The following is a 22,184-nucleotide window of genomic DNA, read 5'->3' as shown; positions in this document are numbered from 1 at the left end:
CAAAAAAGGGGATGATAATGAGGATAGGACTCCACAGGGAAACAAGATAATTGTGCCATGGTATCCAAAATGACTTCAGAATCAAATTACATCTTGTGCTTCATGTGCTTCAATGGAAGCAAGAACATCTGACATTTTATACAAATAAGTGAACATTATCAATGTGAAAAAAGGGCTTGTTTGATCAGTGACTTAAATAGTGCAGAATCTTTCCATCTTTATTTAACTTTTAAATATTATTATCTTTATTTCCATGATTAAAATAATGTTTCAGAAGAAAAAGAGCAGATTTTCTTGACTTTTAGACCCCATTCTATATATGTATACACTTGCACATTGTATATAAATATGGAAATAACAATTTAACAAAACGTCCCCCACCATTGCACCTCTCTGCGTTGTTCAGCAAGCTCATGTAGGCGTCTGAGAGCTCTCTCCTGTTTCCTCTCATCCTTCCTCGATTTGGAGGCCACGTTGCGGGCAAACTCTCTCTGCTTCAGTTCCTTCAGCCTCTGAGGGGGGACAAAGAATCTCTCATTCATTCACCTATCTTAGTATGTCAACTACGTCAAAGCAACAAAAGCTATTTAAATATTAATCCTCTTTGAAACCATGAATCTTTTTTCCATGCTTTAACAACCTTTCATTATGAAGACTGGGGTATCACTGTGTATCACACATTGAGGGATACACAACAAAAAAGATTAAAAATCTCTTCAAGAGAGAAGGATGGTAATTACGGTGTTTGCACACCAATGTTATGTTTCATCAAATCCATTTTCTGTGCAAATAAAAAGAAGCTGAGGATGAGGTTGCTAAACTCCATGAAATTGTCCTATTTATTTTTGATAAAACTCAGTGATGCTAATTTGCATTTGTTTCCAGGTCTGAAAGGCTTTGTGCTTTGAATGCAAGATTGATGGAAGCTGCCATGAGGGTCTGATGCTAAGGCCGTATACGCATCTCAGGCAGTGAGATGTATCGATTAGGATTATGTCTGTACATGCAGTGTACACTCCCTTTGGTCTGTTAGATAATCTAAATGAACTTTCATTAATAATTCACAAGGATATGATATTTATGGGTGTTTAAAGACTACACTCCTTTTGAAAGCACTAGATGTCTCCAAGCAACAACCAGCTCTAGAACAGTTATCACATCCAATTAATCCTGAAAGCTTTCTTTCAATTATCCATTAATAGTTGATGCTTAGCTTTAAGACAGATGACAAGCCCTTTTGAAAATAATTTTTGTTGCAGGACGGACTATGAGTTGTACTTGGGCAAGTTAGATTCTGTGCTAGCGATAGCTGAGAGTAAAAACAACGATGGTTTCTCCAGGCAGCCAAGTAGAGTCATCTGGCCCAACATTACGCATTCCACTCAGGTTGCACAGTTATACACAGTTCAGTGGCGCTGTAACCTCTCCTATTTGAGAAGGCTTCAGTGATTGCATTTACCATGGCTGGGGCTCATAGTCAGGGGAATGCGAGGCGGTCACATCAGATATCATTTTGTCATGTTAAAGGGCTGCTCAGTGTGGAGTGGGCACATCAGGGTAACTAGTTTGATCCCATCAGGATAGGGTCTCTTTGTGCACCTGCCCTCTATCTTTCAGCACCTATCTTGTCACTCTCTGCTGGCACAGTATGGGCAAACTCAGGCCTGATCCGCTGCGCTGGTTTACTGTCAGCCATTCTTGCAGAAAATAGCAAACAGGTTGGCGTGGGCTATATTTATTTGACTCTCAGGTGCATTGCTTAGAGGAGCTGTTCTTTATTGATTCTTAATATATTTGGCGAGAGAAGCTCTGGAATGAGCCATTAATGCATGTAGCCTGTATTTCACATGACTGGATGTGGTTACATCATTTATAGTAGGATACACGACTGATTTGAGAGAGCTGTACTGCAAATACCCTGTGAAATCCTTTCATGTACAATGGGGGCAGACATGACTGACAGGTCACTTGAGGATGAATGGAAATTTTAACACAGTAATTTTTTGACTGGACATGTATTCTTAATTAAAGGCAACATTGAGACCAGTCGAAGGCTGACAGTGAAGGCTTGGCAGTGATGATTCACACACCGACTGGAACACCAGGCTTTTCTGTAGCTCTAGGCTTCCTGTGGGTCAGTGAGTCTCCCATACTCCATTATATTCTCAGCAGACATGCTCTGCCAGCCTCAGAGGGTTGCTGGGAAATTGTGCTATTCATCTATCAACCTCCTTCGTTGAGGAGGTAAATGGTAGGATGTGCTGGTGATGTAGAATAGTTTGAACTCTGCAGACAGGAGGCCATGCGACGAACACATCTGAATGACACAATCTAGCAAGTGCAGCACCCATATCAAAGAGTGAGGGGAGTGGCTTTTTCCTTTATAATCCATTAATTTCACTCCTTTTGCAGTGTTCAATAGCAAGGTCATGGGTGGAGGGTGGCGAAGATGGTGTTCAGTCAATAGTTCAGTGAGCTCTGTTATTGACAGCGCAGCAGGCCCCAGAGACTCCATGCATTTAGTTTCTGATTGAGTCAGAGCACAGGGGTCAGGGTCGATATCAAACAGCAGGACAAGTGGTGGAATTAAAGCTTTAACTTGCTATTAAAGGTTATACTGCTATTTTTGGATGCTGGCAGTTCTTAAATCAACATACACTGAGTGTGAAACTGCATTGAAGTTATATGTTTGTTTGATGCAGAATTTCTCAGAATTTAAGAATTCAATTACAATTTACACAAATTCAACAACGCAATGCATTGTGGGAAATGGAGTGAACTTCCACCCTGCTATCTATCTATCTATCTATCTATCTATCTATCTATCTATCTATCTATCTATCTATCTATCTATCTATCTATCTATCTATCTATCCATCCATCCATCCATCCATCCATCCATCCATCCATCCATCCATCCATCCATCCATCCATCATTAACCATAAAATTTGTTGAAAGTTTTTTTTGTCAATTAACTTCTGAATGAAGCACAACAGTGCTGCAAACATGTTTTTGTTGCTTTCTATTATTTGTTTGCAAACTAGCACTTTTGTTAACTTATAATATTGAAACGCGTATAATATTCAAATGCCTCAGTGGATCTGGATATGGATGAGACTATTAAGCTATTCTCAGGAAAACTTCACGCATGTTGGCTTTATGGCTTAAACAATTTGCAGTGCTTAAGAACAGGTCAACAAAACTAGCACACTAACTTGTTTATGCAGCATGCTGGGAAAGAGGTTTAACACTGTCCTGAGAAAAGGGGATAAACAACACGAAAAAACAACAACAAAGCACTAGGACTTCCAATTGTCCTGCCTGCTTTTGATCTATGGCCTCCTAAAATAAAACTCCATAAGACCACCTCCACTCCCAGTCAAAGGGGAAGTCATTTGTCTTGTGCTTTACATGTGTGCTACAAAATCCATCTGTTGTCATATTCTAAAACACTCTATTATTGCAATGCATTGCATCAGTGGACGTCTCAAGGGGCAGACAACAGGCCCATTACCTGCTTGTGAGCATGGTCATACGAGTTGATGTGGTTGTCAAACTCTTGATGCTTGTAATACTGTTTGTCACACAGCTGACAGTAGAAGTTGGCCTTGAGGTCCTCCAGGGCTTTGGCCAAGGTTTTCCCCTTCTCAGCATAATCCTGGAGCAAAAGTAAACATAATAATCCATCAGGATAATAGCTTCCAACTTGTTTAAAACACATCATTTAGAACGACACTCAATGTAATGTCCTTCATGAGGTCCTTGAATTAAGATGTAGTAGATGTTTTTAGTCTTATGACTCAACAACATATTAATATACTAAAAAAAGAAATTGATGGGGAAAACCATAATACAAAACAGAAATTGAAATGTCCTTTTCAATTATTTTTCTATTGTACACATACAGTCATAAGTGATAATTTTTCCTATTAATACAGAGATACTCTTGTCCCTCAATAAATTCTGTTTGCCAGATATAGTCAAATAAACTCACAAATATACACAGAGATATTGGTAGACATATTTATATATACACAGTACACATGTTGCTGTCATGTTGATATATATTCATAATTTGAGAGGGTGAATATTTGTGGTGCTCTTCTTTGAAAATGATGCTCATAAAACTGAACTCAGCTCCCATGATGCCATCCTCATTTTCTTCCTCTTCTTTAATACTCTTTATTAAATATTGATTTACAACAAATTTTAGATGGGAATACTTTCACCAGGGGCAGATTGTATTTCAAATATAATTTCTTTAACGCTCTAGAAGTATGGAAACTTGCAGATTTAAAAACAAGATGAAAAAAAGAAAAGAAGTCTATTCCCAAAAGGTCTCCAATCCAAATGACCACAGGGAAGAGGAAAAGCACTTCCATTTTAATTAGAATCAGTTTACCATAAAACTCATCGTCGACTCAAATGTGAACCTGTCATTTCTGTGAAAAACAGCATGCAGTGAAGGACTAGTAAATCAGCCAAGGATGATTAAGTCAACTATCAAACGTGTCAGCCAGAATGAGATGGCCAATAAATGATATACGATTGTCATCATCAGTCAAAGCCGACAAACATATGTCTGGTGTTATTACTGACATGATCGTGAGCTTTTCACAACTGCATCAAACCCATTAGACTGAGAAACAGGGAATCCCGGCCTATTCAAATGATCTGATGCCTTGTGAAAATAGTCTGTCTCTCACTCATCTTAGGTGAGAATACGCTACCGCTAAACACACGTCTGTGATATGCAAAAATAATAACATCCCTCACACTCACTCCCACTGAGAGACAGCATGAAACAATTGCCGTGTAATTGTACTTAATAAGTGGCTAGCTTGCAGGTAATGAAAACTGAATCGCTTGATTAGCTGGAAGTGCTAGGGAAAGTGACCCTTATTTTCTTTAGCTCAATAGACCTGAAAAATTAGAAAAAAATCGCTTGCTCTATATCAGGAAATGGTTACTTCTTCTGGGAAAGTCCTGTGAACACCTGGACTGTTGTGAAGCATGCTCTTGTTTTTATAGACTTGTTATAGACAACCCCCTGGATCTCAAGATAACAGTGGAGTCAGGGGAGAATTCACAAAAAGATCCAAGTTGGCTTTAGCAACACTTTTGTACTTGAAAGTGGGAAAGTTTTTGGGAGCGAAATTAAACAACAGAACTCATATGTGGAATGAAGAAGAAAAAACACCAAAAGCGAGTGATGTGGTGTGAAGCTGTGAACTCATTTACACAGCAGATAAATCTAATCACTGCATGGGGGGAAGCAGCCACTTAACAACAACTTTGTGTCAAGCTGAGAAACCCCCCTATACCTCTCTGTTCCTTTCAATATTTCAAAATAGAATGAGGTTGTTCTCAAGGGCATGTGACCCTAGCAGCAACAACAACAAAAAAAAAAAAAATCTTTTTAGTGGTACTTTCTAAGGCAAACATCACTATTACTGATTCTCAGTTAGCACTTAGAACAATATTAAATTACCTCACATAATGCATCTCCCACTGTTTATAGGGACATAATTGATACTTGAAATCATGCAGATTTCTGAAGTTATTGCATAAGTTAAAAAAATCCCATACACTAGCATTAAAGGAGGGGCCAGAACCATATCTAGAATAGAGCGCAACAGTGTCCGCCCTCTTTTTTCAGCAGCGCTGGTTCCAGAAGTTTTTTTGTTTTTTTACATGTATTTTAAAATAGTCTTTGTTAAAGAGTTATAAGGCAAGAACCAAGTTAATCAGCTGAATCACAACACTACAAAAAAGTTTTTGCCAAAAAGACAAAGGTACAAGAATGAGTACTTAACAGTTTTAGTGAGGGAAAGAACTGCAATCACATGAAGCATTGCGAACAGCATAATCAAATTAAAAACAATGGATAAATAGAAAACTACTCATTAACAAATGTTTATTATATGTATAAACGGATATATTAAAGGAGCCGTATGTAAGATTGTGGCCAAAACTGGTACTGCAATCACTTTCAAATTACTGTAGAGCGGTGTATCCCCTCCCCCTCCCCCCTGACTCGAGGTTGCCAGATAGGCTGCAGGATCCAGCAGGAACATAGGCTGCTATGTAGCTGTGATAACTAGAGCAGAGCTGCCAAAACACTACTGACTTTGTGATTGGTAGATAGGTGGAGGGTGGCGCTTCAGGCCAAAACACAAGATGACAGCATCAACATCAGTTGAGGGCTGCAACTTCACTTTTTAAATGACAATATCCTGGCCATACTACTGTTGTCAGTGATATAAGTATTTGAAATGAACATGATTTCTTATTGACATATCAGGGCCATTTTATGATTAATTGAAATACATTTCTTACATACAGCTCCTTTAAGTTTATTGCAAATTATGTATATATATATATATATATATATATATATATACATATATATGCTCTGAAAATGTCCTGGTAGACGGCTGCGTTGACTCTGGATTTAATAAAGCACCGACCCTCTGATTGGTGTAATTTTCTGTACAGCATCATGGGTAATGTTTTTCACCAGGAATTCCACTGTTAAACCTGATATTTAGAAAAATTCAGCTTAAATAATGAGTGCTGACGGCTTTAACAAGTTTTTACTCCCTGAACCCAACAGTTGGAATTCTATTATAGAATTTTGGAGGAAGAGTGCTTGTGCTAGTAAGCAGAATGGCCTGGCATCCACCTTGCAACACCCAAGCCGCCACCCAGAACACCCTAGCAACAGTATTGCAACACCAAGCTACAGCTATATGTTTTTACATTCCACTCATTTTTAAGCCAGCTGAAAGTAATTTAAGTTGAAATTACTTACACAAGTTGATTGTACATAAAAATGTAAGGCAGCAAGTTTTTTTTTTTTTTTACAGTGTAAATAAATATATAAATATGTGGGTAAAATTAATTATTTGTGTGACTAAACTAATAGAGTACTTTATTAAACCACCAGGTGCTTGCATTATAACATTATAACTTGCATTATGGATGTGTTTTTGTACTGGCACTTCTGTCTCACAGCACCAGTCTATACTTTGTTATTTTCTGTAGGCCATGCACAAAAATCAACAATCAATCAAAACTTTCCAGCACATTAAACACTGTTGTCTGCTATTGTGATTCCTGTGTAAGTGATTGCAGACTATTATAAAATCAGTATAAACACACTCTGATGCCCTATAAGCACTAAGTGAAACTCCAACTTCAGATCAGTAGATTTTAAGGTGTAATGGATGTGTACTAAAAAATGTCCTCCCTATGGACAAGAGCTTCTCTCTTTAACATTGTCTCAAGAACCTAAGGCAGGAATAATTAATGCGGGACACATTTAGAAACATTTTGCAAACTAAACATCTGTCTTTTGTTTAATATTTGTAGCAGCAGACTTCAATCTGGCATTCTATTAAAACATCAAAAGACAAGGGTATTTACATACAGTGGATTACTGCCTGACTTAAAACAAATCCTGTGATGGGTTGACACACAGGGGGTGTTCGTATAAATAGCACACTTCTGAAGCATCACAATGCATCTCCAAAATCTGAAGCGCTACTTAACATGGCTTCTTTTGTACTGAACATCAAGCACGAGAACATGAACCGTTGAAGATCAAGTGGCTCTTTATGCATTTATGGGACTGCCTAACAAGGTCAACCACAAGAGTGGGAACCACAGAGCCACCACACCGCAGAAATTTATTGAAACATAAAGACAAAATATGATTGACATGAGGGTACATGAGTGGTGATCAGAGAGACTGTGATTGCTCTTTTTATAGCACACCTGGGTTATGAGTGATGTCTTTTATGTGGCACAGAAAAAGGGCAATTTCTGAGCAAAGGGTTGAGAGAGTGTTGTTTGATGCAAGTAGAGAAAATGAAGATGGTCCTTCACAAAATCACATTATGTGATTCATGAATTAAACAGTAAAATAAACCCTGTCTCGAATTAAATTAATTAAAAACAACCTGATGATTAATTAATGCACATTTCCTGAAGCCTTGGAACAATATCTAGTCAAGAAAATCAAAAATGCAATTTCATCAGGGATCATTTCATTTTTACAGATTCTCGCATAATTTATGAGGAAATAGAAAATATTAACTTTGCACATGGCTCACGGGCAAATCTGTTGTAAATCTCATGCATATTTTCAGACAGTTCTAGTGAAGACTCTACAGACTTTAATAATAACCAGCAGTAATGGCAACACTTTGAGAAAAATCACATAGATCAGAGCCGATCATAATAATGATGTCATGAGCACAGCAACATGTGATTGCCCATTTAATATACATAGCAAACCTACTCAGTATTCAGAACCACTGTTGAAGTATGAAATACACTGATACACGGATGAGAGTCAATCGTACTAGAGGTCATTTAAATATAATACTACACTATTCAAATACACTTAATAATACTATTCTACTATAATAATATTTCAAATGAGTTATTATTAATTATGTATTATAATTAATAGTATTATATCAATACTATTAATTTATTCATATAATTATCATTTATATACACAATATAAATATAATATCAAAAGTACAGCAACAAAGTACTGTAAGTAAAGTCAGTCTAATTATTTTAACAGTCTAATTTTAAAACTAAATTAATGTTCTTGGGTGCAAGAAACCTTGACTATCATTATAAGTGGGGGGAACTGTTTTTAAATTCTATTGGTCCTTTTACACAGTTACTTTTACATTGTTCATCTAATAACATTGTTCTGTGTGTTTAAACAGTGTCAGTCTTCAAAGAGCCTGATTCAGTTCTTGATTAAGTATCACATTTTCTCATCTTTCACGTCTTTTAAAATTAGAATTAGAATTAATATATACCTTGTGTACACTTGTTCCGCTTCAAGCTACAGCAAACAGCAAAAAAACACAACACTTACTCTGCTGGCTGGTGGAACCGTAGCGTAAATGTATTTTGACATGATCCGCTTGTTTCCACCCACTCAAGTAGTTTTTTTAGGGGAGTAATTTTACTCTTCCTCGAGCACATTGGTTGTGATAGAACATTGACTGCACTGTTTTCAATACACACTCCTCTAACAGCACATCACTCACTACTGCTTCTACAGTTTATAGACGAGACGATGCAAGGTTCAAGCCACACTTCACGGCAATGCAAGGTGAAGCCATTTTCAGTAACTGCACTCTGACTTTGAAGCAGCGTAATAAACCCAACAGGCTCCAGCCTTAATAATGATGCAGTGGTATTTTACACTGAAGACTGCGGGAGAGCGAGATCTCTCCGAGCAGACGCTTACATCTCGCCTGTTGTGATTAATTGTATCCCTTCTGGTGGGATTCCTGTTGGCTGTTGTCTCTAAATTGCTGACACACACAGAATCTATCTCCATTATTGACTGAAGAGTCTCCTCTAGAGGGCATGATGGGAGCTCCTGCATTTGTCTCCAGCTCTCGCTCGCTGTAATGTGCTCTTCCAATGACCACCTGATTACGACACGTAATTGTATGAGGATTAAGAAAAAGTGTTGTGGGTGTCTAGGGAGCAACACATTTGATAAGATTTGTGATAACACAATTTTCAACCAACCACAACACAATGACGCACCACTCCTAGGACAATGGAACTGCACTAGAATGTTCACTGGAAATCGAAGTGAAATTTGAATACCACTATGTTGTTATATAATGGTCAGATTTAATATATAATAATAAGAATATGTTAATAATAATATTCCCAGCTTTGGTAATTGTACTATTACAGTCATGCCAATTTAAGTAGTGTAACGACGATCAGTTCCAGGAATGCACTAGTATTTTGTTGGTAGTACCAGTTTGCAACAATTATTAGTTAACACTAAGTTGTTAACACTTCGGAAAAAATAATAATTCGTCGTTACACTACATCCTTATGCATCGCTTTCTGACAGGACTTTTACGTGCTTTTCCCAAACCACTGAAGTGACATCGACTGTTAGCAGTAGCATGAGCCGTCAGGCAAGTGTTATTTAAATAAACTCCTGATGTACTTACAACCTTTCCAATGCCTCGCTTTATGAGTACAGAACCTATTTGTACTACTGTAGAAGTTTGGTACCATTCTGGGCATTATTAGTGGGGTAATTTACGAGATACAACCTTGGATCCATTAGCGCCTACACTAAGCCATCCGGCTGATTTCTCTAAAAAAGCTCTAACTTTAATAATGTTCAACCAAGGGAAAAAAGGCTTCTGGGGGGTGTTTGGCTCGAGGTCATGGTGCAAAGGACCCTAGGTTGATTTTACTCCGAACCATCCCTTTAATTGTTGTTTTAATAGTGTTTCGATATTTTTACTGGACATCAATACAAAAAGAAAATTATCTATTGCAGTGCAAGAAGAAACAAAAAACATTGTTATGTTTTGTTCCTGCTAAATTAAAGCTCTTTATTTTACATCACACTATGTGCACATTGTAGTCATTGAGCAAAATAACACAATAATTCATATCCAATAGTCCACAATTATTTCCTTATCCCTACACCACTTTTAAAAATCATGTATTTGCTGGGTTTTGCAACAATTTCAAAGGATCTTTTTTTTTCTTTTTTCTTTTTTTGCTTCTAGTAGTTGTAGAGAGTGGGTTGTAATTGGAGGCTGTGTAGACTGTAGACACAATGCCTGGAGAGAAAAGAATCTCGAATTCTGAAGACAAGAGTAAACGTTACGTTGACTGGGACAAGGCCGATTTAGGTGCTAGATGAGAAATTCAGACTTATACTCTCAGTTTATACATCAGGGATCAGGATCCGTCTCGTGTGAGGTTTTGTGCCAAAGTGATCTGCATTACAATTGTGATTCCCCCCCCCAAGTCAAGACAAGAGAGGAGAGGGAGATCACACATACACACACACACACACACACACACACACACACACACACAAACACACACACACACACACACACACACACACACACACACACACACACACACACACACAAGCAGGGCTCAGTTAAAAGCTGGTTTCCATCCACTTTGTTCCTGTGGATTTGGGGCAGGGAGTAAAAAGAAGAATTCTCTTGTAAAGACTATGATCAAATGCCCTTGACTTGCAGCTGCAATTCCTACAGGAAAGTTGCACAGTACTCATTGACAAGGTAAAATGTAAGAACGATACAAAAAAAAGGAAGAGAAAGGGTGTGGGACTATGCTGACAAGCAGTCGGAGGAGATGTGCCTCCGTTTGACAGCTGCTAATTTTCCTAAGGTTGCCCTCCTATTGTGAGGGAGGGAGAGATGTGATAATTATCATCTGCAATCAACTGAGGTTATGAAGGGAACAGCGTATGTTTTTCTTTGGCTTTTCAGAGACACGACACGGGAGCTTGGATAAATCACAGGGAGCATGCAGCAATTAGAGGGACGTTTTTCTGCTTGATGAAGCTGAGCTTGATAAGCCTTTCCCAAATGTCTCCAAAAAAAAATAAAAAAAAAATTCAGCTGTAGTCAGGTGCTGTGGAAGTTGCATCTGAGGAAAGAACACAGTGCTAAAGCAAGCTGTCAAAAATAGAGAAACACGCTCAAAGACACGATTAGAACTTTCATCCCTTAACAGGTAAAATTTGGTTTGTATTGATCCTGTGTGTGCTCATTATTGATCTACGGTGTGCCTAGGAAATCAAAGTCTAATGCATGCATATTCATCTTAAGCATACATATTCATAAATAATTACATGCCGGTATTGTCATTATTATTGCTCCACACTGAAGCTGAAATGCAATATGGACCGAAAATGTTTTTCCAAGTCTGAAAATAAAACCAAATGTTTGGCTGTAGAACAAAAAGGAAATGGCATATGCAGCACATACTCAAAATCAACATGAGTAGTTCTTGCACAATCACATTGTGGCAAGCGAATAAGTCACAAAAACATGCGCATAGTGAGTTTGTAGCACATTTTCATTCAGTGGCATGCTTGTAAAAACAGCAATAGAATGTGAGCTGGAACAAACACGATTAAAAGTAACCCACAGACGACGGTGACGATGAAAGATGACTAATTTGTTAATTCCCTCATTGGCATGATGGTGTGCTGGGAGTGTGAAGTGCAGGACTTACAGGTCTGAGTGTTTCTGCAGCTTGCAAGCTTCAAGCTTGTAAACAAGGCCATTACCGGTGCCTCATTTCATTTTAAGTGTTGTTTTTTTACTAGGTTTGTATCTCACACATTTACTGTTGAGATCTCACAATCAAACTCTACCCATTTTCTCAGTAACTATTGGAGGTTTATAATATCTGGAAAAACTCTACATGATAATTTCCATTTTCATCCGGTCAGTTGGCCAGTTTTGCTTTGGGAACTCCCTTTCCTTGTTCATTGTTATTGTATTTAACTAACATTGAAAAATGTACCCCTTCAGACCTGAAGTTTTTTCCACTGAGCAAAAGAATTTTCACCTATTTGATATTTACTCTTCTTCAATGTAGAAATGAATCTAAAAACATTTTTTTTTACATGTCCACTACAATGGACACCACGACTGAAGGAACATACAAATCTTCATATTTTAACCATACTAATGAACTAGAGTTTGTGAACTAGTGTTGAGGACTTTGAAAAGAACACATACTGTGAGAGTGAGCAAAGCAATATTAATGTAAAAAAGGGTGAGATGATATGAAGTCTCAGAAAACTTGTTTGATTACTTTTGTTGGTTGCAGTGGGTGAATCTATATGTGTGTATTTGTGTCTTTGTGTGTTTGTGAATGTGTTTATGTGTAGTTGCTGGTTGTTTTGATGAATATGTGATTGTGTGGAGGGTGTGTGAGTGTGTGTGTGTGTGTGTGTGTGTGTGTGTGTGTGTGTGTGTGTGTGTGTGTGTGTGTGTGTGTGTGTGTGTGTGTGTGTGTGTGTGTGTGAGTGAGTGAGTGAGTGAGTGAGTGAGTGAGTGAGTGAGTGAGTGTGTGTGTGTGTGTGTGTGTGTGTGTGTGTGTGTGTGTGTGTGTGTGTGTGTGTGTGTGTGTGTGTTGCTGTGTATTCATTCATCTCACATCCACTGTGAATATTTCTCACTAAAACCAATGAAAAATGTATTGACAGTTCATGGTCACTTTGAAGACATAAATAAAATCTGAAATTTTAAAATCAATGTGATGCTTGAAGCTCAATCAGATTAAGTTAGGGGTCATATCTTCATTGTGATTGGTTGATCAGGGACTAATCAGTGACCAGGCATTACTCATATTATAAAAACATATTTTTTTATTGGCAAAAAAATAAATAAATAAAAATAATAATAATATTCCAATGGGCACAGTGTCTTAAGGGGTTAAAGCTTTTTTTTTTTTTTTAAGTTGCCAGCCAGCATCAGCATTTTCGGCAATTTTCACACACACACACACACACACACACACACACACACACACACACACACACACACACACACACACACACACACAAAATAAATAAATAAATAAATAAATAAATAAATCATGGCCCCCAGAATATTTTGTTGTATGAATATCTGAACATCCAATATTTCAAAAGAAGGAATACATCCTCTGCTTTTAAACAAACAAGCAAACAAACTAAAAATCAGTTTTATTCTTTTGTAATCAACACTTGAATGTGGGTAAGTTTCATTAAAAAACAACAACATTTTGAGCAAAAAGCTGAGAAAATCTGTGTCTGGATCTGATTCAGTACGATGATCAAAACACAGATGGAGTAGACCGAGTCCATCAACACCTCTAATGTGTGTTCAGTCATATAGCACTTCCTGGGTCAACATTTCTTTTAGTAACATTAGGCCATTTTGATTTATATGCCGTTTATTGTGATATTGCATTATTTTTCATATGCATCTTACATATGAGACCGCTTGTTTCTGCTTCTTCTTTGCCTGTGTTTTGATCAGGAGATTCTGTACTCATTCAGGAGATAATAGCGCCCCCTACCTTATAACAGTGATAACACGAAAATCTGTAAAAACTCGTCATTGGCAGAGATTTGTTTTCTCATAAATTATGAGTTAAATCGTCAATGGCAGGGAAAGAGTTAGTTTCTTTAAAGAAACAAATATTTCTCTGTATTTAGATGGCCATCAATGGACAACATTTTTGCGAACCAGATTGTGTTACAGCTTTTAGAAGCAGAAGCTAACACAGCCGTCCAGACCTTGACCTCTTGTTTTCAATCACATCAGGTGAAGATTTCACTGCAGGCGAATGGGGTGTATTTGAACCACATGTAAGCTATTACATGACTTCAATAAGCTTTTCCATCATCAGAGCTATGTGATGCTGTGAGCTTTGAGTCTGCTGCAATTCTTACTCTGTGACGGCCAATCGCGACGGCCAGAGCGCATGAAGCCATGGTCTAACTTTTATCCCTCAAATCACGCATATACGTTGTTTAGTGTAGCATATGTGCATGTGAGCCACGCTAAAGCACAACGTGACGGGGTTTAATCTAAGTTTGGGCTCCGCAGTCGCTCTGTAATGAATGAGTAGCCTCGGTTTGATAGCTGCTAGCGCTGCCTATGCATCAGCGTTCTGCTTCAAATGAGCAGCGTCTTCGAAGTCTCATCTCCACCACCTCAATCGATAATAATAAGAGAGACTCTGCCGAAATGAGACAAGCTGTAATTAATCCTTCCAATCGCGCCAGCCGGCCCCTGCCAGCCACTTCTGTCTTAATAATGTCGAAAGGCCTCATGACCCAGCCACTGAAACAACCATTTAATCACAGCATGACACAGAGAAACGGGCCAGGAGACACATACGCCACACATATCACATAAAGGCCAAGGGGAAAGCACAGAGGTCTGAAGGGTCCTCAGAAAATGCTTTCAGTCTGTTAACTCTACAAACAAGCTTCTTGTCCTGTTAAATCAGGAAATGAAAATCAAACTATTCAGAATGAAAACATGTGAATCAATCTATTCAGACTGAACGTTCCTGGGTTGTAGGACTGAGTGACTTCCCAGGCTACAATTTAAACGTACAAGTATGTCTGAGAGCAGAAAGCATCTTTCTCCATTGATGGCCATTCAAAAGTATCCATGTTTTCTTTCTTTTTGGTAGCAACATTTAAATGATAAATATTTCATTTTAGCGTAGCAGATGTTTACCATGAAAGGCTCTTAAACGCGTGAAATGGATTTTGGAAATGGAAATGACTGTTTTTTTCCTGTCTGTTGCTTTCAGGATAGCAAAGGGTTTGATACTGTGTATATTATTGTAGTGCCATCTGCCAATCATGGTACTTATGACGCTGTTTGATTGGATCTGAAAAACATAGCCACAAAACGGAGCACTCATGAGCAAAGTTGGCAGTTTTCAAATCAGCAAGGACCCATTAAACTAAATGCTAAATGTAAATGCTGTTCTTTTGAACTTTCAATTCATCCAGTAATCATAAAAAAATGATCACGGGTTTCACATACTGTACATAATAAGCAGCACAACTGTTTTCAACTTTGATTATAATTAGAAATGTTTCTTGAGCAGCAAATCAGCACTTTGGAATGATTTCTGAAGGATCATGTGACTGAAAATTCAGCTTTTCCATCAGAGAAATAAATTACTTTTTAAAATATATTGAAATAGAAAAGAGTTTTCTTTTCATTTTAATAATATTTAACAATATTACCACACTGACCTCTTTGAGCATAAGAGGCTGAAAAATCTAACTGACCCCAAACTTTTGAATGGTAGTGTATTTCATGGGGGTCCTGTGCTGGCCAAGCAAGTGCCATTGAGATGAAGAGGAATGCTAAAAGACATATTTCTCCAGATATATCTTTCCTGTAGCATTTGATTTTGAAGTGCTGGTCAAATCGAATGTACCGACAACACACAAAAACAACAGGCACAAATAAACTTCAAAGCACAAAAAGAGTGGCTTGGCTTTGATGACTTGATATGTGATTACCATTTGAATATCCTGAGGGCCAATTTCTGCCCCTCCCACCCCCCAAGAACTGGAGCAGAGACCGAAAAGAACAAAAATGAGGGGGGAAAAATGTAAAATAATTCTAATGACCTACTTCTACTCTCTTCCCCCAGAGCTCTCTTACAGGGATCTGTATGCAGGATTATAATAACACGGCTCTAGGTACAGAAGAGTGCAGGACCGAGAAGGAATACACAAAACAACTTCAAGATCAGTGGGCTGAGATCAATGGGAGCTGATATTTCTGTTGTCATCATTATCTCGGCATCATTTAATATCTGAAGAGAGTTTGCATGCAAACACACAGACAGCGTTTAATTTCAAAATTATGAAGACCCGGAACAAGGACTGGTGATGAATTCGTCTGTTTGTACACTTGCTTGTAAATTGCAAATGTAAATTATATGCAAAAACAAGAAGTTGTGAGTTTCGTAAGCACTTGCATTAGAGTAAAGCAGTGTAAACAAAAAATTTTACTAGCAAAGAAGATTTTCTCTTTCGTGCATTAAAGTGCAAGCATATGTGCTTTTAAAAACAATACAGAATATTTAACAAAAACCTGCATGGCTAATTTTTGTTTTAGATTTGTATGTTTTAATGACATTATTATTATGAAATATATAACAGGTCATTCAAAAGTGCAGGATTACATATGTAAACGTCTGAGATCCAGATTGTACTGCCATACATTTAGCAATGCTTTGAGGGAATTCACTCATTTACAAGGATTCTGACAAAATGATTCACAAACTACATTTCCATAAACTAATGTCCTGATATTCTAACTCATCTTTGCAATCTGCGCAGGGAAATCTGTTTGATTAATTCATAAACATTTCCTGTAAAAGTGGACATTCAAAAAGATTTGGTTTGAGATGAGATATGGAATAGATTATGCCATTGGCGTTGCTTTACAAGCTGTCACATCACATGGATTACCCATAAAACAGTTTGATATATTCAGTGATGAATGATCAGTGGTCCAGTATTGAATGCGTCCCAGATAGCCTCTGCAAACAATTACTGTGACATAGACTTGACAGCTGTGATTTAGCTGTGATGGCATTATATGGTAACTCATAACCTTTGTAGGCCCCATGAAGACTGAGATTTCATCTCTGTAGCTGAAGGGAGAACACAAAAATAAAGAGAGGCTAAAATGTAAAAGGTTAATATATTCTACATTTGTGTTCAGAAAACATAAATAAATAAATAAATAAATGAATGAATGAATGAATGAATGAATGAATGAATGAATGAATGAATGAATGAATGAATGAATGAATACATACATACATACATACATACATACATACATACTTATTTATTTATTTATTTGACCATGTAGTTGATTAATAACATTTAATAAAGTTGTTGAAAAAAAAGATAAAATTAGAAAACATTAAAAAATATTATTGTTTTAATAATGTTTTATAATAATTATTATATTATAGCGTTATATTACCTAATAGCATGACCATATTATTGAATGATAATATTAAAATTAGGGCCATAATTCAAAATAATATAAATTATTATAATAATTTTCAAAGGAAATATTTATTTTGGTAACACTTTATTTTGCAGTGTCGCTGTTACACATCTTATATCTTAAAAACAGTAAAATATGCATAATTACTAGTCCCTAACCCTAAACCTAACCCTAATTATTTACTAAGTACATTTAGTTAATTAATATTATTCAGTGCTAATTACACTGTAACAACGTCACCTTAAAATAAAAAGTGTATCCTTTTTTTTCTTTTTCCTTGTTTATAGGTTTTGTTTTAAACACTTTCAAATATTAACTCCTTTTTTCTTTTTCTAGCTTTGCTGTCCGTTACATAACAATTTTGTCCCCATCAGTAAGCAAGCGTCGAGCTGTAATTATGGCTGGCTTTCCTTTCAGCTGCGAGGCAGGTTCTCTCAAAGACAATCCCCACCAAGGTTCTATAAAAAGTAAATTACACGTCAAGAGTATCATTAGGGTGCAAAATAACTGAAACAGTAATTCCAATGGCAATAAAAACTATTATCTCGACCAAATAATGAGAATACAGTATGTAGGCCGTATAAGCTAGGATAATGAGCAAAGATAATTAATAAAGTGAATAAGCATTACATTACTAGCCAAAATCCACGTTTGTAACAGCGTGTGCTCCTCTGTTCCATTTCCCATGCAGGGTAATGTAGATGAACCACAATCAAATCTCGACGAAGGGCCGCGCTAACCTTTGAAAGAAAATCAACCAGACGTGAATTATTCTGATTGTCAAATGAATCAATTAGCCATGCTGGAAGCCTCATTTTCCTCTCGGCAGCTTTAACGGGCAACATGAAAATGAACACGCTTTAAGGAGAACCCCTTCAAATTGTCAAAAGGCTGTGTATTCTTCTTTTTCTATAACTGATTGCAAGCTAGCCTTTATTTGCGAGTGAAAGGCAATTAAACAAGTGGGTGCCTTTCTCTTCTCGCAGTGTGATGGAAATTGTAGAAGATGGAATAATTCGTGGTAGTTAATAAAAATGAGTGAAATAGACTGAAACAATGGTTACAGTACCCACTGTCATCCGCAGTTTGGATTCAGAGAGAAATTTCGTGCTCCTCTATTCATTCTTTTAATCCTCGCTATCTCCATCTCTTGGGGAAACGTTTGCTTTATCAAAACCAGGCTTAAGACAAGCAACCATGGAAACAGAAGAAGAACCCCGTCTTTCTACACAAGACCTGCGTTTGCGTAAAGCAGCAAGGAGAGCATTTGGTGTGGTATTTTTGAACCGTGTGTGGATGTGATCAGAGTGTGATAATGTGTCTTCTGTGTCTTGTCTCATCTGAAGTCTGCTTGAGCTCAGCATCCCAACCCTCAGCTATGCCAACATAATGCTCTCAAGATTTACTACTGGAACAGATGAGCTTAGATGATTGCTAAAAATACTTCCTTACGAAAAAGTTTTTGACATTTTGGAAAGAAACACTAAAGTTTGTCCAGCTGCCTTTGTCTTATACAATGTGTTCCTGGGAAACTAACCTGAAATCCTTCAATTGGCCTTAGTCAATGTCTGTAAAGTATGTATGCAATCAAAATGTAGCACTTGCAGCTGTTACCCTTTCATAGTAAGTAAATAAAAGTCTTATTTTCTAGTTTTTCTAGGGTTTTCTAATCATCTAGATAAAAGATCAAAGATAAATGTTACTGTGAAGTAAAACTGCATTGGGTAACACTTTAAGCTTTAAGTATTTTTAATGCATTAATTATGCCTTGTAATTCTCCTTATAATGCATTGTAGGATCTCATGGATAATTGTAACCAGTTACAATACATTATTATAAACCTTTAGAAAGTATAATGCATTTAAACAGGACAAACAACCAATTTCAGATGGAATACTTGTTACATCTGAATATATATAATTTTGCTACACAATATACTGTATTTGATTCACAATAAATTTTTACAAATACAAATACTTTTTAATGAAAAAAAAAAAACTGTTTTTCAGTGCGGAATGAAATCCTTTTTCTTTGCTTTTTTAAACTGTTGCATATTTTCAAGTAAACAAAGAAAGCTAAATACCCAGTATGCTCTAAAAAACAATCTAAAAGTTCACTCCATAATTTATTGATCTTGAGCCCCGCTGACAAATTATCTACCTTTGAGAAGCCATCACTGGAAATGAGTTCAAATTATAATGTGTAAACCACATCACAAGCAGAACTGATGTGCGTGAACAACTTTTTCCATGACACACTGGTCCGCAGCAACAACGGAATCTCTCCAGATGTTCAGAGATGTTCACTCCAGGACTGAATGATGATTATGAACGCTCACAGCCTAGTTTGCACACAAAGCACCCAGGCTCCCCTCGTTCAGCATGCTCTTATCAAGTTAATGAAATGGAACTGCTGGAGGGAATTTGATTAAGGATGCAGACTTTTAATCATGGAGGAATCTGAGATTTTTTTTTGGGGGGGGGGGGGGGGGGGTTACAGAGGTCTCAGTGGTACACGAACAACAACAGAGCGAATAAGCGTCGACTGATAAGTCCCAAGGACAACGGGAATCAGGTGTCAGGAGCTATAAACATTGCGGCTCGGGCGCTAGCTGCGCGCAGTCTGTTGTTTGGGATCCTGTCGTGGGTTATTAGCAGCAGCGGGGGCTATGTTCGCTGGGAGAGTCCACGATCAGGCAGCTGCGTGCAGGCGGCCAGGGGAGGAAGATGAAGCATCTGGGCCGAAGGTCTCTGAGGACATGGGGTACATCTGTACATCACTGATATCGCATGCTGCTACTGACAACACTAACTCAATCCGTCCATTTGAGCAACCACAACTGCAACCCATGAAAAAAAGACATTACTCTGACATATTAGCAATAAAATGAGATCTTTTGCCTTCAGCGTGATGAGTGCTTTGATCTGTGCCCCACTGGTATCAATGCAATCCTGTCTGATACTTCACAATCTATGCCAGCAGAAGCCAATTATTTAAATGAATATGTAAGAAATAATGTTTCTTAACTTAGTGACGGAAATTAAAATTCTGTCATCATTTAATCACTCTCATTTCATTTCACCCTCATTTCATGACTTTCTTTCTTCAATGGAACGTAAAATATTTGGAAACATGTCCAATGAAAATCAATGAGGTCCAGTGATGTTGTTTTGGACCCCATTGACCTTCATTCTATAAACAAAAAATGTATCTGAAAAAAAAACGTGTGATTGCTATTTAAAATGTTTGTAGGGCTGCAAAATTTGGACAAATCATCATTGTGATTATATATAAATATTACTATGAAATGAAATAATAATTATAATAATAATAGTAAAAAAAATATTATTATTATTAATATAAAATATTGAACAAAATAAGACATATTACTATTGTAACTAGAACTTTTCTAAATATTACTAAAGTAAATCATGATAATTGCACTGAGCCATATTGCAATTTTGGTTTTAATTTGATTCATTGTGCAACATAGTTAAACAAGTTCTTCAAAACATCTTGTTTTGTATTTTGCAGAAGAAAGTAAGTCATACAGGCTTGGAAGATCATGAGGGTGAGTAAATAAAGACAGACATTTTGGGTGAACTATCTCTTTAAGGCATAAGATAGAAGAGCAAGTGTATATGTGTTGAGGTTAGGTGACAGTGCAATAGCAGCCTTTAAGCCCAAACAGAGTTAAGGCACACAACTGACTGTGAAATGTCTAAAAGGCTATGGCTTTGCACATAAAAGTGTTGGCCCCTTTTGACTGCATCGGTTTCAGTCCTCGGTTCATTTTGAAATGTCAGCTCTGTTTTGACTGCCACAATCACAGGAACTGATACAGGCATCTATGCTGTTCCAAGGGGAAATAAAAGGTGAAAGCTCTGAAAATCTCCTTTTAATATGACCTTTACTGACCTCAGAAAGAGGTTAAGATGGGAGTGCTGGCGATGAACTGTTTTAGAGGATTTAAAGGAACGAAACTCAATTTCATATGGTTGTGAGAAGCTGTAAGAATTATAAGTTGATTTATAGGAAACACTACCATGGCACTACATTATAATAGTTCTTATGGTTCTATCAAATCTGACACATTTTTATAGACTCTCTATTATTCAGTCTTATGCCAAGTTCGTTTTAAAGCAATAGACATTGCTTCTTGTCATACCTGTACAAGAACGTGTTTGTACTTCTGAAGTAGAAGAAAGATAAAAAGCCATCGATTCTTGTGATTTATCTCTGTAGCAGATGTTTCCTGCTGTTAATGTTAAACTAAGTTCACCAGCAGCGAGGAAAAAACTCTATCTGATGTTGATATAAGAAACATGGCTTGTGAATTTTCAAACATACCATCAAAGACAGAGTGTGTGCAGTGTTTGTACCTGATGATCTATCATTTTACTTCAGAGAAAGATTTGTCTAGACCAATTATTAGTTTTAAACTGAACATATGAAAACAATCAGGTATTTTTTATTCATTCTCAAAGTTGAAGTGTGTATTTTCGACCAAACAAATGAAAATTCTGTCATCATTTACTCACCCTCAAGTAGTTTCAAACCCACATGATTTACTTTTTGTCCATACAACTAAAGTCAATGGGGTCCAAAACAACACTGAATTGTATATATATAACATTGAGACAAGAGGAAAAAAAGTCATACAGGTTTCGAAGAATATGACAAAATTTGCACCAATCTGACAGCAACATTAGCAACAGCAACAATGACATTTAGTTGGGGACGGGACATTTTCAATGAAAATATGTTTTTAT

The 22,184-nt window shown here is 37.1% G+C and overlaps 1 protein-coding gene across 1 annotated transcript in view; it reads right to left on the bottom strand.

Moving 5' to 3' along the window:
• znf804a (zinc finger protein 804A) overlaps positions 1–22,184 on the bottom strand; it is a 51,653-nt gene that overhangs the window by 5,646 nt on the left and 23,823 nt on the right. Inside the window, exons 2-3 of the mRNA XM_084122666.1 lie at positions 3,516–3,659; positions 382–512 (exon numbers count right to left, since the gene is read on the bottom strand). Coding sequence (XP_083978792.1) covers positions 382–512; positions 3,516–3,659 — 275 coding nt within the window. The remainder of the gene's footprint in view (positions 1–381; positions 513–3,515; positions 3,660–22,184) is intronic.

The sequence above is a fragment of the Abramis brama genome, assembly GCF_963993115.1.
Source record: "Abramis brama genome assembly, chromosome: 8".
NCBI lineage: Eukaryota > Metazoa > Chordata > Actinopteri > Cypriniformes > Leuciscidae > Abramis > Abramis brama.
The sequence above is the reverse complement of the archived record's forward strand: the minus strand, read 5'-3'. Positions and strand labels throughout refer to the sequence as shown.